Source organism: Berghia stephanieae, chromosome 7 (assembly GCF_034508935.2).
Source record: "Berghia stephanieae isolate SIO BIC M18660-M18661 chromosome 7, UCSD_Bste_1.3, whole genome shotgun sequence".
NCBI classification, from domain to species: Eukaryota; Metazoa; Mollusca; class Gastropoda; order Nudibranchia; family Aeolidiidae; genus Berghia; species Berghia stephanieae.
Genome location: NC_088366.1, coordinates 61,463,857 through 61,482,451, shown reverse-complemented (window position 1 = coordinate 61,482,451; position 18,595 = coordinate 61,463,857). Strand labels below are relative to the sequence as shown.

The window sequence follows — 18,595 nt, the reverse complement described above, 5'->3', positions numbered from 1 at the left end:
ATCAGCACTGATGTTTGAAATATATTTAAAGCACCATGTTGAATGAGCAAGTAAATAAAGGGCAATTGATGGTGGTTTAAAGCCTGGGATCATTAAAATACTAACAAAAAGATGAAAAAGGAAGGGCTTTAGATTGTCTTCTTGTTCCATTAAAAAAAAAATACAAACTTGAGCTTTTATATAGCACAATATTCACTAAACGTGCTTGAAGCGCTTTACAAGGGGTCCCTGGTCAACAGCAACACTTAACATGTAGGATAGGACATGACGTCTGTTAGGCAATTTATAATTTTTTCGGACAGAGACAACACTGTTAACAACCAGGTACTCATTTTACACCTGAGTACAATGAGAGAATGTGAGTAGAGCGCCTTTTCCAAGAACTCAACTATGCGCTGAGCGAGGCTCGAACCCAGACGTTCCGATCCGAAAGCAAGTGTCATACCACAAGACCACATAGCCACATGGTAATACGTTTAATGTGATGCTGTAATCTATCTAAAAGAAAAACAAAGATAAAATGAGCTTTTATACTCCTCACTATCTACCAAATGTTCCCAAGGCACTTTAGCTATGGGCCCTAAAACAACACCAAAACATCATTTTGGATAAGTCATAATGTCTGCAATGTGCTGTTACAATTTTTTGACAGAGACAATACTGGTATCAGCCATATACCCAATCTACACCCGAGTGGGGTGAGAGGTTATGAGTAGTAAAGAGTCTTTTCTAATAATTTAACTTGACTTTATGCAGGACTTAAACCAGGGACCAACTAGTCCTTAGGTGGATGCCATAACACAAGACTACGAAGCTGTTTTGTTTTCCTTTTGTAAGCAACTGCGTCATAACTACACATGATATTGATTCACGCATGTGTTATTTTATTTTCATTTTCAGGCCAGGATGGAGTAAAGAATGTTCTAGTTTAGACTCTTTAACCCTGTGTTCTCAGCTTCTCAATAGTCTGCTTGAGGTAAGAAAGTCACTTTAATGAATAATAATAATGATAATAATAATAATAATGATAATAATAATAATAATAATGATAATAATAATAATGATAATAATAATAATAATAATAATAATAATAATAATAATAATAATAATAATAATAATAATAATAATAAAAATATTAATATAATATACTTATATAGCGCCCATTAATCCACTGACAAGTGCTCTATGGCGCTTTACAATCACTCAGACTATATAAACTTGCATTCACACTAGCACGCTCACACATATACACCCGTACACCCACATATGGAACCTTCACCGCATCCACATACGCAAACTCTTTACATACACATTACTACCCTAAATTAAAACAAAGCATATTAATTGTCAAAAAAACGCTCTTCTAAATAATTCAGTTTTCAATTTCTTTTTAAAGGTTTCTAAATTGTCACTATTCTTAGTATTATAAGAAAGGGAATTCCACAACCTGGGTGCAGTCACTAGGAAGGATTTGTTGTGAAACAAAGACTTAGAGGGTGCCTCTGTCAGAAGAAGCATACTATTAAATCTTAGCGATCGACAAGGTGTATAGTGAATAGTAAAGAAAGAGAGGATAAAAAGAATTAATTGAGTTTTATAATTTGATATATCGTCAATTGGAGTTACCAATGAGTTGCCTCTCAGGGTGACTTTCCCTTGGCCAATTTGGAGCATTTTGATATTTTCAGGCTTGTTGCAGTTATTTCCCTTACTAGAGGTTTGATTTTTTTTTAATCAAAAGAAATTATGTCACAAAACTTATTATACAAAAAAAAAAAAAGTTGTCCAAATCTTTAATCAAAGTCACCCTTTGAGGCAAAGTCACCCACGGTATCCATTACTTCTTAATCCATAAGATAGATAAAGAAACAGTTTTACATTGAAAGTCATCAGCTAAAGTTTATTGTTATAAATCTATGTGGCGTTATTCAATCATGTTTCCTTTTCATCAAGACCTAAAAAGGTTGATATTTATAATAATTATTTTACCTTACCAACTATAGGAAAATCAACACATTCGTTACGATGCAACCAACATTTTTCTCATTCTGATTTTTTTTTTGTACATCACAAAATTAGAAGAATTTTTTTAATGATATGGTAAAAAGAACTTTATGTTATATTGTACTGGTTGTTTTTCTGGACAAAATTATCTATAGCATGTACTTATTCCTTTTGAGTTAGAGTTTAAAAAAACAACATTTTTTATGTTGGATGGGGAGATAAATATATTGTTTTCTCTCTATTTTTTCCTCTATTTAGGTGGTTTGGTCTTTTCATGTCGGCAGAGGGGGATCGTCTCGTTCCTACATGGGTAAGGGAGTAACCAAGGCCACAGCTCTATGCCTCAGACATCTTGCTTATGAGATGATACGAAATTGTCAGGAAGACACGGTGAGTAAGGAATAATAAGCTTTGCTGTTTTTGTTTTTGTTTTGTTTTGCCACTATTGAGTTATCAGAATCATCATCCATCGTGGCTTGTGCTCTTGAGCACGTTGCCGGTCAGCTGTCTCCACGAATCACGATATCCTCTGCGGCGCGCATGAAATCTGTGTTGCTTTTTAAATCACATTTGGCCATTCTTAGGTTATTTAGAGAAGTTATTCTTTGTCTTCCTCTAGCTCTCTTTCCTTCAATCATCCCAGATGTTACCAACTTTTCTATTCTGTCTCCTCTCTGCACATGTACCAGAAACCGTAACTGCCTCTTTCTGATGGTATCGATCAATATTCTTCCCCTTCTCACCTTCTCCATCAAAATAATATATTCCTTATAGATAATGAAACTGGAGAACTTATCTCATTCTCATGGATTGGAAGGATAATGTGTGTATTCTGTAGTCTGATGTTTCATGACACAGTCTTTTGCCTCTTTAAGAATGAATACATTTATTTTGAGTCGTGAAACATTTGTAGGCAAAGATGATGAATAAGATCCACCTCTTGTTTAGCCTAATTCAACTACTTGTCAAATGATTCATAAAAGAGTCAGGAGGGAATTTCTTTACTTTGTTCTTATTTTCTTTAAAGAGTATTTGATAGCTTGACATATTCATGAGCCAGTTAAAAATGATTTGCATATTTATCATTTTAACTCACTCAACCCTAACACCGACTATATCCGTAGTTTACCCGGGTTACTTCTACCCCATGCCTATTTATTATTACATTTTTCTGAGACAAGTTATAGGGGTAGTATCAAAGCTAATGTTTTTAGTTTATGCATGTTAATAATAGTTGAATAAAACTATCTATGTTCATTCTCATTTTTAATACATTTTTTACAATTTTGAAAAGTAGCAAAAATCTCTAGGATTGAATGGGTTAAAATCTTGTACCATGTTTGACAAGTGCCAAAGAGCAATTATATTGATATATTATATTTTGTATGTCAATGCTTTGTAGTCGTGTAAATAAAAAAAATTAATTTTTCAGGATTGGGTAAAGAATTGGCTTTACTCCAGTCATGACGTCAACACACAAGAAACACAAGGACTCAATTGGTTGCTGACATTATGGGCTTACAGAGATCCAGAGGTAATTTAATGACTATCGACCAGACTCTTTGCTAATTCATAGTTGTCCATCAGAGTCATAAGACATACTATCATGTATCTAGAAATGAGATTGACCTGCCCCCCCTCCCACCTCCCAACTGCATTATTGTACGTAGTTTTAAGTTGCAGCTGTGTAGGAAAGTTAATTCCAATTAGTTTTGTTTTTAATCACATTTTATGAAACCGCATTCATTTTCCTCAATAAAAACACGGATTTAACTAAGATTTCATGTTTAAGATTTTAAAGTCAATTTTTAGCACTTATTAGATTTGGCTCAAGCTATGAATGAATGACCATTACCCATGAAATGCTTAGAGTCTGGTGTCTCGGAGTTATAGCGGTATACAAGTTTTCAGCATTATTATTATTATCCACTTGTCATTTCAGGTGAGGGCAGCAGGTCTTGGTATTGCTGTGGCCATGGCTTCCTCCGAAGTGGGTCGTCTGCTGGTGACATCTCAATGCAAGCACATCCCTGGAGGCATCTGGGGTTCTGCTTTCAGTATCATGTTGGATCCCTTGGAGTGTAGTCTGGTTTGCCAGCAGGTTGGTGGTCTTAGTGCGGCTATGTGGTCTAGTGGTATGACACTCGCTTTCGGATTGGAAGGTCCTGGGTTCAAGCCTCGCGCTCGGCGCATAGTTGAGTCCTTGGAAAAGGCTCTTTACTCACATTCTCTCACCGTACTCAGGTGTAAAATGAGTACCTGGCCGTTAACAGCGTTGTCTTTGTCCGAAAAATTGTAATATCGCCTAACAGGCGTCATGTCCCGTCCTTCATGTTAAATGTTGCTGTTGGCCAGGGACCCCTTGTAAAGCGCTTTGAGCACATGTAATGGATATTGCGCTATATAAAGCTCAATTTAAAAAATTTTTTTTAGTGAAATTTGTGTAGAATGCTGCTTTGGAGTCTTTTAGTATGGCACTTAGTTTCTTGCATGAAGCTCACTGGTTCGAGTCCCACTGTTGGCAGCGCAAAATTGAGTCCTTGGAGAGGAGAAGGCTGTTTTCTCTCATCCTCTCATGGTATTCAAGTGTAAAATGAGTGTTGGTGGCTGAGAACAGCATTGTCTTGGTCCAACAAGACCAACAAGCGCCTCACAGGCATTATATCTTGTATTGCTTGTTAAGCATCATTGTTGTCTTGGTACCAAGTGTAAAGCGCTTTGAGTACATTTAGTGGACATTGCAGTTTAAGTAGTTCATTAAAAAATATATATATATTCATTAAGTGATTGGTTTTCTATTCTTTTCAAATATTTTAATAGCCTGTGATGCAATGGAATTGAAATAATTTTGAGAAAAGTTGAGTAAAACAGCTTCAACACGGACGAAAGTCGTTTTTCAGAACCATGAGGCACATGGAGCCGTTGCATTAAACAGACAGCATCAAAATTGGTTGATACCTTTTGGAAAAGACATATTAGTCATTTGCAAAGTACTTTCTGTCAAATCAGACAGATAGAGTTATTGATTACTTCTGGTTTCCGCAGAGGGATCCCGAGAAAGCAAAAAAATCTACCCAGATTCAGACCACCCTGCGTGTAAGGCAAAATACCAGGACATTTTATTTAGACACTTGTTTTATTTGTTAAAGTGTGTCGCTATTTAAGCTTTCACTCTGTTGATCTTACATAGGATTCTTAATTTTTTTTTAATGTTTTTTTCCGTAATCATCTTTGTAGGCAGCCATGTTATTGGTCAACTTGACCTCTCAGTCAATGCCTAGTGGTGACCTTGACCCCATGGCAGGGACCTGGCAGGGTCCCATGGTCACTGATGCTGATTACCAGGTTAGTGAAGAAAGATGCAGATTGAATTTTGAAATCATTTACTTTCTTTGACAATACATATTTACGATTCATATTTGTCAGAATAACCCATTTTTAAAAACTTTAACGTTGTAGATTATTTAGAGTCGGGACACAATTGTTATTTTTGTAAATCTCCTTAGCCTTAGTTACTCTTTCTTTTTATGCTTAAATGTGATAGTGTATATCACATGCAATGAAATTTACTTCATTAAAGTTTAGGAATGGAAGATATCAGTCCCTCTCTTTACCAACCATAGGAAAATCGTCACATTCGTTACGATACAACTAACATTTTTCTTATTCAAATTTCTCTTGTACATTATAAAATGTAAAGAAAATGAACATTGTGTTGTAGAGAATGTTTTGCTAAAGAAATTATGCATCGCAAGAACTTTACTGCTATTGTGTTTGAGTGATAAACATATATATTTGTATGTTAGTTTGGTGTGAAGTTTTGGGGAAAATCCTGAAAATGGCTGGTAAGGAAAGAATTAATTTAGAATTGTAGGTTGTTTTGGTTGTGAAAATCCTACACAGGGGTTAGTGAGTTCCATGTCAGATTATAGTTTATAGCAGGATTATAGTTTCGTTTCTTTTTAAAATAACTTCCTGGCAACACAAAGCCAAACATTGCCTGATAAAAATGGTGTGTAGCAACCATTGTTTTGCAGGTTTCATTGTGCGAATCTATTTTTAAAATCTAGCATATTTTATTCATCAATCACTTTTGAGTGGTATTTTTCATATCAGAATTAAGACATTTATCATTAGGTGATTGACTTTAATAGATCTGTCTCATAAATACGCTGTCATCAAAGCCAAAATTATTCAAAAGAACAAAATACTTCTTCAACCAATAATGAAAACAGTGTTGATGATAAAAATAAAGATAAGATAAGATGAGATAAGATGAACTTTATTAATCCAAAAACAGGAAATTACATTGTCTTTTTTACATGACTCAAGGTAAAAGATAAGATATTTAGCAGGATTGATGATTATACAACAAAAACAATAACAATATATCATAGCTAGTTGGGATTTAGTACCCTAGAAAACATTCAGATCATTCATTCTCACACTCGCTCTTATATTTATGTTCTCCCTCATTATTTAAGATGTCAGAAATAATGATATTAATAATAAATGGAGCGCATTAAAACTACTACATAAATAATGAAGTCTGAGAAAATAAGTTTAAACGTCCCCAGATTATCATTCAAGATGGAGATTGTAGGTAATCAGAATAATATTTAGTGTGGTAGTTGGAAAGCATTTTATAAGATGTTTGTAAATTTGAAAAAAAAACAAAACAAATAATACTCTAGTCTAAGAAATCAATTATTTATTGTTTGAAAATAAATGATTTATATTCAATAGAAGTATCGTGACGCAAACAAAATGTTTACCGATTTCCTATGTACTTTTACAGTCGGTCGTTGTTGGAGTGAAGGCCCTTGAGGCGTTGTTAGAGCACACCAACCTGTTCTCCATCGTGTCAACACGCATTGCTTCCCTTCACACGTCTGCCTTTATACAGCCTGTGCTGGTCACCATGGAAACACCCTTCAACCGCCTAGAGTCCAGCACGTCCAACACATCAACATCCAGCTCAACCAGTGGTATATAATAATAATAATAATAATAATAATAATAATAATAATAATAATAATATAATAATTAATAATAATAATAATAATAATAATATAATAATAATAATAATAATATAATATAAAATAATAATAATAATAAAATAATAATAATAATAATATAATAATAATAATAATAATAATAATAATAATAATAATAATAACAATAATAATAATACTGCACATTTATATTGCGCAACCTATCCCCCTGGTTGGAGGCTCTGGGTGCATAAAAATGAGCTTTTATATAGCGCAATAGCCACTAAATGTGCTCAAAGCGCTTTACAAGGGGCCCCTGGCCAACAGCAACATTTAACATTCAGGACGGGACATGGTAGGGAAAAAACATTGTAAATTCCATGATTAAAGCATACCTCCAACTGTTCAACTTGTGCTCTACAATTGGTTTTAACGATTTTGGACTACGTTTCTGCAACCCGCTAATTTTTCAAAACCCCAATGTTCTTTTACCTACCTTCTAAGTGCTGCTTCTATAATTTGTGTAATGAATATGTATGTGTATTTTTGGCAGCAGCTTCTTATGGTTCTCACACTACTATGTTATGACGATCGACCCAATCAGCAAAGTCCGGTCCGCATTCGTGCACCGTCGCGAACCCGCCCGGTAGCATCGTCACAACACACACGTTCAACTAGATGCTCTGCCGTTTCGGGTTCTTGCCCACATCGGGTACATGTAGGTCAGGTGGAAAGTCCCCACTGTTGAAGCGCCTTTTTGGCAAATTGCTATTCTTTTTTAACCAATGATATTTGAATTTTGACTAAAAGTTTGTATTTTAAATTTACAAACACATTTTTTAAAAATGATAGACCAAGTTAATATTTGACACAAGTTTTATTGCTTTAGCACAAATTATTTTTCTAATCCATTCCTTTTTTTTTTTTTTGGACAGATTTTGCTACGAGTAGTGTCGAGAAAACAGCTCGTACTGGTTTGACAAATGTAACAAGTGTGTCAGGAGGCCGTTTCACTGCAAGGTCAAAGGTTAGTTCAGTTGTAATTTGTTGCTTTTGAACTATCTTGATCATTTGTGACTCGTCGTCTCAAAACGGTATTAAGTCGGGATGGTTAAGATGCTGAAAATGGAATTTGTAGGCAAAATATCAGACTTGTGTTGAGTTTATTTGCTCTATAGAGGAGAAGGAATATCATATTTTTCTGAGAGCTAAATACCGTTTCATATTTTTGACCATTTGATCTATAAGTTGACTTTTTAGCATCTGGTCCATCCCGACATAATACCGTTTTGAGACGAGGGGTCACATTTTATATACTTAATTGACTAGTTGATTGGATGCTACTTATAGCAACATGCTTGTAAGTGATGAATAAAAGAGCATGCAGATAAATTTAGATTAAAGGACTGGAGACTAGAAGTGATGAATTGATATTTTAAAAAAATATTTTTCAGTTGAAAAGCATTCAGTTAGTTGGCATGGGCTATTGTGGAAAGCACTGTGTTGTTTAATTTTTTTTGCACTATTGTTTTCTTTTAATTTTAGATATATTTGCCACCTGCAAGGTATTTATACCGTATAAAAATAATTGGGACCTATGCTTGTGAGATGAATGCTTCACGTTAATTATATGAATCTCCTTAGAGCATTGAAGTAAAGTTGTTAATTAACAATATGAAGAATGGCTCTGATTATTATTCCGACCTCACTCATTTCTACCATTGTTTTATTCTGATACATTCATATTTCTTTTCCTTTTTTTTTTTTTTTTTTGGGCCGCCTTAACCAGACTCAGGGGGGTGAAGTGGCCGAGTGTTTAAGGCATTGCACTGTGATCCGGATGACCTGGGTTCGAGCCCCGCTTCAGGCACTTTCGTTTTTTTCCTTGAGCAAGATTATTAACCCCCAAATTTGCTCAATTGGACATGGGTGATTCCTGTTGACATCAGACTTCTTGTTTGATGAGTTATCTATATTCCTTCGTGGAATGCCTAGGCGACAATGTCTTATGGTATCGTGGTGCAAAGGGCATAATTTGTTTTTTTTAATTTGTTTTTTTTTTTAACCCAGACTCAGTCTACAGAGGGTGTGTCTATGTCCTCCTCCTCCTCCCTCAGTGCCTCCAGTCAGCCTTGTATTCCTCACGCTTCAGCAGGGGAGGATACGACAGGTAAAGGTAGAAGTAGAAAACAGTAGGAAATTGTGTCGGTGGCGAGACATTGAAATAACCAAAATCTTCGTTACTTTTGAGCTAGAGCCCTTTAAAATTTCTTTACGTATGTGTGTGTGTGTGTGTGTGTGTGTGTGTGTGTGTGGGTGGGTGATTTTGTTGATTATGCTATTCTGGATTTATGTCTCACACCAGTCAATAGTGACCTTTTTAGCTTAATGTGACATTTATTTGTTTTTCACTGATTTTTCTATTTGCTTTAAAATACAGAGGACTTTATAATCTTATGGTTAAATTGATACAGATATTAAAAGATTCATTATTCTTGATAGATCATTATATTTATACTTCTATTCTATACGCATCTTTTCACAGGTCTTCCTTCCCAGTCAGTCCAGGCTTTCCACTTGACCAATCAACATCAAGAGGGCGTGGCCAGTGCTAGCTTTGTCTCCGCTCTCGTCAAGCTGCTGTCCAATCTGGTCACCTTGACCCCGCACATGTCCCTTGCAAACATGAGAGCTCATTCTCTTCTCTCAAGCTTAGTCGGGTAATATTGCTTTAAAAATTATTTTTTTTAAATGTCTAAAGTGGAATACTAAAAATGTAAGTCATTGGACATTTCAACTTTGTAGTTGCTGACAAAACGTGCCGTCTGTATGTATTTTATATTATGTATTAATGTTTTTATTTTATTTGTTGTTATTGGTTGAAGAAGGGTTTTAATAATAATAATAATATAATAATTATAATAATAATAATAATAAAATATAATAATAATAATATAATATATATAATAGTACTAATAATAATAATAATGATAATAATAATAATAATAATAATATAATCTTTATTGTCCAAATAAAAGGCAATTCATGTGAGGTAAACAATGCTTAAACAGTTTGGTTCATTTTATGAGTCAGAAAAATTCTGTGTTTGGTATTTTTATTCCTTTTTTGAAGCTGTTATTTTCATTTTTGTACATTATTATTTACAGTTCACAAATTCTGAGGCCCGTGAAACAGGAGTTTATCTAAGTTTCTGTAACGTTAAATGGACAATAGCTATTGCTTGCTACCCTTTTGATAGGATGCAAATCTATCGCAAATAACCAGATCTAACAGACCCAGCTGCCCATTCATTGCTGGGTAAACAGAGGGGTCAGAAAAAATCTTGACTGCATCCGCGATCGAACTTAGTCCCTTTGTGTATGAAGCGAGCACTTTACCAACTGGGCTATCGAGGAAAGTTTATAATTATGAGTAATCTGGATTAATACAGAAATCTATACCTTTGAAAAAAAAAACAGAAATTGATTGTGTAAAAAAAATAATTGAGCTTTATATAGCGCAATATCCACTAAATGTGCTCAAAACGCTTTACAAGGGGTCCCTGGTCAACAGCAAGATTTAACGTGTAGGACGGAACATGCAGCCTGTTAGGCGATATTACAGTTTTTCGGACAACGACACCACTGCTAACGGCCAGGTACTCATTTTACACCTGAGTACAGTGAGAGAATGTGAGTAAAGAGCCTTTTTCAAGGACTCAACTATGCGCCAAGCGTGAGGCTCGAACCCAGGACCTTCCAATCCAAAAGCGAGTGTCATACCACTAGACCACATAGCCGCACATAGCAGTACTTTTTTGTTTTTACAATCCCAGTGATTCAAAATCATTCATTGAGAGAATTCACGAACATCAACAATGATAATCCTGAATAACCATCGTCTCACATTCCAGACTCGTCAAGCCACAAGAGGTCCAAAAACTGATCCAAGAGTTTTCCAGTGAGCAGACGGCTGGTTCACCGGTGGCCTTGGCATTGAGGGATGTTATGGAAATGTACTCGTCCATTGCACGCCTGCTTACCTCATGCGTCATCAGCGATACAACAAGTCGACTGGAACTTCTCTCAAATCAGTCAGGATTGACGTCGTTGGCTTCTCTCCTGTTGATTATCTGGCCGAGTAAGGACAATTTATGGGGCTGAAGTTAATGAGGATTAGACCTGCATTAATCGTACCAAACAAGCCTACTGGGTGGGGTTCCTGACCTCCCATAGTGGGCAGGGGGGTACATACTGTGTCTTCTATCCCCTTATATCTTATCCAACAAGCTTTCTGTCTTTGTCTGGAATGAGATTACTTGTTTTTTTTCCTGGCCCTCGTCAGAGTCCTGGCTGAGAGGGAAACAGTCAAATGCATAGTTATTGTTTTGGGAGATGATATTTTTTTCCTTGTAAATCATCTCTCTGTTATGTATGATTATATTTGTTATTTTTAATGTATATAGATCTATCCCTTTGGACATGTGTTATAATAATAATAATAATAATAATAGATCTTTATTGTCCATAAATATGGCAATTTGTCATTTAGTTACACTTGTTATAACGTTATATGATAACTATAACATTGAACAGATATTTCACTCCTACTTATTTTCTCTCTCTCTCTCTCTCTCTCTCTCTCTCTCTCTCTCTCTCTCTCTCTCTCTCTCTCTCTCTCTCTCTCTCTCTCTCTCTCTCTCTCTCTCTCTCTCTCTCTCTCTATCTCTTCCTCTATTTCTTTCACGCGTGCGATATACACAACATAAACATATTCATTTCATTTTCAATTCGTTACAGTTGTGGCAATTCGACACCAAATATTATCATCATTATCAATTGGTCAATTATGATGTAATGTTCGTCTCTAACAATGTTTTTTTTTTTCTGTCAACAGACCAGGATGACATAGCAGACGCGTGTGCTAATCTTTCGACACGTGTACTACAATTGTTGGCTGGAATGCTCCACACCCAAGGATTGTCCACTTTGAATGCTTTGACTCCTGTGCTAGGTCCTATTTGGCCTTCATTGACAGGTTAGGCAATCCGGATACTGATATATTAATGGGGTCCTTCCGAGCTATTAGGCCTATGAAGCCTTAGTTTATCCCAGTTTCTATAGCATAAAACAGACAATAACAATTTTGTTTGCAACCATTTGGACAGGACACACTTGTCTATCACAAAGTACTTTCCACCAGACCTAGCAGACTCAGCGACCCAATCACTGGTCTGAAAAAACATCTCGACTGCACCTGGGGATTTATCTCAGTCCCTTTGCATGGGAAGCAAGTGCTCTACCAACTGAGCTAACTCGACCCCCTGATAGATATATGCTGGTGATGAAATGTTAACATTAAGTTCATTAAAAATTTTGTGTATTTTGAGCTGTTCGCTTTATAATTTTTAATAATGGTGTAAGAGGACATAAACTTTCTTCTCATACTATTTCTATGTTTTCAGATGAAGTATCGAAAACTATGCATATATGGAAAAATTGTCTGTCTGAATCAAACTAGTTTATTATGCAAAAAAGTCAGATGTGTTTTAAGTTGGCGAAACAATGCAGAAATCAAAAGATGAAAAGAGAAGAGTAGAGAATTGGCTGAAGATAATTGAGAATTTTTGTGGTGAGAAGACAAAATCTAAATTTCATTCTTTTTTTTTTTACCCCAAAAGTATCTTGTTACCATTTATGTATTTTTATTTAGCAATTGGAGATTCTTCTTTTTGTTTTTTTTTTTGTTGTTTTGTTTTGTTTTGTTTTGTTTTTTCTTTGCTACATTAGGATGTCGATGGAATTACTGCTATATTTTAAAAATGGAATATTGCCATAGAGAACCTGTCTGTAAATTTGTTTTTAACAACTTGTTCATAATATAAGAAGCAACATCAAGAAATTATATAGTGCTATTTAAAAAAAAAATAAAAAAAATAAAAAAAAATTTGAGCTTTATATAGCGCAATATCCACTAAATGTGCTCAAAGCACTTTACAAGGGGTCCCTATTCAACAGCAAAATTTAACATGTAGGACGGGACATTCCGCCTGTTAGGCGATATTAAAATTTTTCGGACAAAGACAACGCTGATAATGGCCAGGTACTCATTTTACACCTGAGTACGGTGAGAGAATGTGAGTAAAGAGTCTTTTCCAAGGACTCAACTATGCGCCGAGCGCGAGGCTCAAACCCAGGACCTTCCGATCTGAAAGCAAGTGTCATACCACAAGACCACATAGCCTCAAATTCGTGTTAGAATGAATACAGATTCAACTGTGGGGCAGGTCATCACTGCCTTGCTGTTCTCTTTAATATCATTTACGAAAATGACATTGTAAGTCATCCAAATTTTTTTTTTTTGTTTCTTATAAAGAATACACAATTTTTTTTTTGTTATAAACAATACACAATTTTTTATTTTTTTGTTATAAACAATAACAATATTTTTTTTCTACAGAATCCATGTGTACCTTCTTGAGCGATTCCTCCCTGTCAAAAGCCAAGACTCAGTCGGCCAGTCTCGACTTTGTCGCTCTTCTATGTTGTGAGGAGGCAAAGAGTCTGGTCAAGAATCCAGACCGTGTGGTCAGTACAGCAACCATCTCAGAATTGTTGGATGCTCCATTAGGTGAAGGTAAGATCGGCTATGTGGTATGACTATCGGAAGGTCCTATGCTCAGCGCATAGTTGAGTCCTTGGAAAAGGCTCTTTACTCACATTCTCTCAGGTGTAAAATGAGTACCTGGCCATTAACAGCGTTGTCTTTGTCCGAAAAATTGTAATATCGCCTAACAGGCGTCATGTCCCATCATCCTACATGTTAAATGTTGCTGTTGACCAGGGACCCCTTGTAAAGCGCTTTGAGCACATTTAGTGGATATTTCGCTATAAAAAGCTCAATTTTTAAAATTTTTTATTTTTTTTTGAAAGATCCAGCAAAGTGTTCAATTTGATTTCTTGTTGGATTTTAATTTGTCTGTATAATCCTTGTTTTTTTTTTTGTTTGTTTTGTTTTGCAAGTATGAAATATGTAGAAACATCTTAATTCTTCTCAAAGCGGTATTATGTTGAGATTAACTGGGTGCTGGATATAGAATTTTTTGTCACAAATATGAAACTTGGGATCAATTTCTCTTCGTCATAGTGGAGAACCAATACCATTTCTCCATACCACTCGTATTTTTTATCATTTTAATTCTAAATTCGTTTTTTTTGGAGTCAGATTCATCCCAACATAAAACTGTTTTGAGACATTGGATCGCATATGTAGATTTGGGAATGTTAGCACAAAAAATAGTATTTAAAATGTTATAAATATAATTTAGAATTTGTTGTTTTTAAAAAATGCCTTTTGATAATTGTCAATGTTGATATCTAATAATCTATGTCAGTCATTACTTGTAAGCATTTTGTTTTGTTGAAGACCGTGAAAGGTTTAAAATCTGAATCAACCTCTATAAAATGGGAAAAAACTTCCTTAGATTTATGAGATGACATTATTAACCCTGGAAGGGAATAACTTGGGTTTCTTTTCAAATCATAATTTGCCTTAAGTTTTATCAGATTTAAATATAAACCTGCATGTCCTGTCCTACATGTTAAATGTTGCTGTTGAACAGGGACCCCTTGTAAAGCGCTTTGAGTGCATTTAGTGGATATTGTTCTATATAAAGCTCAATTTTAAATTAAAATTTTAAAACTTTTTTACAGAGAGAGTGGTCAGTCGTATAATGGGAGCTTCATTGAAACCCATGTTCATCATTGGTTTTGCTCCATTGTTGGGTTGACTATGTGGTCTTGTGGTATGACACTTGCCTTTGGACCGGAAGGTCCAGGGTTCGAGTCCCACTCTGAGCAGTGCATAGTTGAGTCTTTGGAAAAGACTTTTTACTCTCATTCTCTCACTGTACTCAGGTGTAAAATGAGTACTTGGCCGATAATAGCGTTGTCTCTTGCAGAAGTAATTATAATCCCGCCTAACAGGTATCATGTCTTGTCCTACACATTAAGCATTGCTATTGGCGGGGGATCTTTTGTAAATCGCTTTGAGCATGTTTAGTGGATATTGTGCTATATGGGAATTGAAGGATGACGTTAATCAACCATGGGTCGCCTTGTTTTGAATGTTTACACAATAGGAATGAATGAATTATTTTGTCGTCCATTTCAAAATTTTCCAATCTTAAAAAGCTTGTATCTCAACTAATACTGATCTCTCAGAGTGGTTCTATATCATAAATTACAGGTATTTTCATATTCTACAACATATGTAATTTTTCATGCTTTCAACCCTGTTTGCACAATTTAAGGGTTTTTCGGACCTAATTCACCCTACTATACCTTTGTTGAAAATGGTAAGATTTGGTATTTGATTAAGAGTAAATTTTAAATCATCTGTAAAGGGTTAATATGTTAATTGCAATTCTGAAAATTTACAAGAATATTTTAATTCTTTTTATGCACATTTTTAAAACAAAATTTTGGTTTATTTGACAGAAAATTCAGAAGAAAAGCTGAGTGAGCTGCCGACAACAGGAAAGCAGTTGTGTAAGGTTTTGGTCGGCGCTTTTGAAGCTTTGAATATATCCGACAGATCTGGCATTGATTCCAGTCACAGACTGAAAGTGATCAGCGTCTTCAAGTCTTTACTAGCCATCTCACAGACGGCTAAGGCCTATGCTTTGGAAGGTAAGTGGTGGCTTATATAAGTGCGGTTTTAACTCACTCAGTCCTAGAGATCTTTGCTACTTTTCAAAATTGTAAAAAATGTATTAAACAGGAGCATGTCATCATCATCATCATTGCCTTTTTCACCCTGGGTCAGGGTATAGGCCACAGACAAACAGTTTCCATCCTTCTCTGTCCTGAGCTATCTTTTTAATCTCATTCCAGGTCTTACCACTTCTCTGTATATCAGCTTCTTTAATTCTTCTCCATGTTCCTCGTGGCCTTCCCCTTGATCTTCTGCCCTGGGGGTTCCAGTCCAATACTTTCTTTGTTATGGTGGAGTCGTTCTTTCTAAGCGTGTGTCCAATCCACCTCCATCGTCTTCTTCCTATATCCTCTCCCACTGGTTTCTGCTGTGTTCTTTTCCATACTTCTTCATTTTTTATTCTATCCATCCATTTTATTCTGAGTAGCTTACGCATGCACCTGTTTACGAAAATCTGTACCCTCCTTATACGTGCCTGTGATGCGTTCCAAGTTTCACATCCATACAGTAGGACAGACTTCACATTTGAGTTGAAAAGTCTTAGCTTTAGTCGAAGGGAGATATCTTTAGTTCTCCAAACTCTGTTCAAAGATGTGAATGCAGCCAAACAGGAGCATGTGCATAGTATTTATTCAACTATCATTAACATGTAAAAACTAAAAACATTAGCTTTGATACGAGAGCGCCTATAATTTGTCTCAGAAAAATGTAATAAATAGTCATGGTGTAAAAGTAACCCAGGTAAACTACGGATATAGTCGGTGTTAGGGTTGAGTGAGTTAAGGTCTTGTGGTATGTCACTCAACCTCTGACCTGTATGTCTCTAGTTTGAGTCCCATTGTAGGCAATGCAAAGAAGGCTCTTTACTTACATTTTCTCAGAATTCTTGGCTGGTGTCAGCATATAAAAAAACCCCCAAAAAACATATATATTTAGTGAAAATGCACATTTATATAGCACATTTTCGAGAAATTGCCATTTCATTTTTCTTTTTAGTAGTTACCCTCCAAGTCAATGGAACTCAGTTTCTATTTTATCTAGTACAAATCACCTGTCAGATGCCAATTTTGAACTATCACTCTTACAATATCTATACCTGTTAATAGTCTTGAACTTATTCCAATGGGTAGTGCCTGTAAATAACTGTAACCTAGGGACACAAAGCTGAACTCAGAATTTTTCCATCATGGTCACTGATCTGTTAAAATGAGTACCTGACTGTCAACAGCATTGTCTCTGTCCAAAAAATTATTTTAATATCGTCTAACAGGCGTCATGTCTTGTTCTACATATTATGTGTTGTTGTTGTTCAGGGACCCTTTGCAAAGCACTTTGAGCACATTTAGTGGATATTACACTATATAAAAGCTCAATTTATTTAAAATCTCAAGTCAAGTTATAGCAAATTATGAATTCTTTTTTCAGCTGGGATGGCTGAGACTCTCGTTGAGCACCTAAAACAGACACATGCACAACTCAATCTGGAGACCCTGGGACTTGGCAAAGGGAAAGGGAAAAAGGTTGGTCATTTTACTGAAACTGATATTCTTTGGGAAATGTTTTCAACCTCACATTTTTTTTTTGGTTAATTGAACAGGAGGTTTCGTACTAGAGAGATTTTTCACTGAAGCAATATCTTACTCTCATCATTATATGTCAAGTCAACCAGTTTAAGACAAATGAAAATGTGACATTTTGAAAACATATGTCAAGTCAACCAGTTTAAGACAAATGAAAATGTGACATTTTGAAAACATTATATGTCAAGTCAACCAGTTTAAGACAAATGAAAATGTGACATTTTGAAAACATTATATGTCAAGTCAACCAGTTTAAGACAAATGAAAATGTGACATCTTGAAAACATTTTATGTCAACTAGTTTAAGACAAATGAAAATGTGACATCTTGAAAACATTTTATGTCAACTAGTTTAAGACAAATGAAAATGTGACATCTTGACAACATTTTATGTCAACTTGTTTAAGACAAATGAAAATGTGACATCTTGAAAACATTTTATGTCAACTAGTTTAAGACAAATGAAAATGTGACATCTTGAAAACATTTTATGTCAACTAGTTTAAGACAAATGAAAATGTGACATCTTGAAAACATTTTATGTCAACTAGTTTAAGACAAATGAAAATGTGACATCTTGAAAACATTTTATGTCAACTAGTTTAAGACGAATGAAAATGTGACATCTTGAAAACATTTTATGTCAACTAGTTTATGACAAATGAAAATGTGACATCTTGAAAACATTTTATGTCAACTAGTTTATGACAAATGAAAATGTGACATCTTGAAAACATTTTATGTCAACTAGTTTAAGACAAATGAAAATGTGACATCTTGAAAATGAGGATATTATTTGGGATTGAAGAAAAATTATCCTGAATTTTTCCTAAATTCGTTGACCTGACAGACATTGATGAAAATCTGGTGTTGTCTCGGGGACAAAAATATTATTATGATGAATTTTTTACATTTTCAAATTGTCAATTTTTATTGGTTTTTTTTTTAAATTGTCATTTTATAATTATCCTTTGTATTTTGTGCGGCTATGTGGTCTTGTGGTATGACACTAGCTTTCGAATCGGAAGGTCCTGGGTTTGAGCCTCGCTCTGCGCATAGTTGAGTCCTTGGAAAAGGCTCTTGGCTCACATTCTCTCACCGTACTCAGGTGTAAAATGAGTACTTGGCTGTTAACAACGTTGTCTATGTTGGAAAAAAAATTGGAATATCACCTAACAGGCATCATGTTTTGTTCTACATGTTACGTGTTGCTGTTGGCCAGGGTCCCCTTGTAAAGCTCTTTGATCACCTTTAGTGGATATTGCGCTATATAAAAGCTCAATTTTTATTTTTGTTTATTTT

General features: G+C 35.1%; 1 protein-coding gene across 1 annotated transcript in view; it reads left to right on the top strand.

Annotated features, from left to right (window-relative positions):
* Positions 1–18,595, top strand: part of LOC144977613 (rotatin-like) — a 60,478-nt gene that overhangs the window by 30,789 nt on the left and 11,094 nt on the right. Inside the window, 14 exon segments of the mRNA XM_078923006.1 lie at positions 901–976; positions 2,263–2,394; positions 3,437–3,538; positions 3,947–4,105; positions 5,242–5,349; positions 6,803–6,992; positions 7,934–8,025; positions 9,069–9,168; positions 9,544–9,718; positions 10,912–11,138; positions 11,895–12,035; positions 13,458–13,634; positions 15,497–15,688; positions 17,139–17,233. Coding sequence (XP_078779132.1) covers positions 901–976; positions 2,263–2,394; positions 3,437–3,538; positions 3,947–4,105; positions 5,242–5,349; positions 6,803–6,992; positions 7,934–8,025; positions 9,069–9,168; positions 9,544–9,718; positions 10,912–11,138; positions 11,895–12,035; positions 13,458–13,634; positions 15,497–15,688; positions 17,139–17,233 — 1,966 coding nt within the window.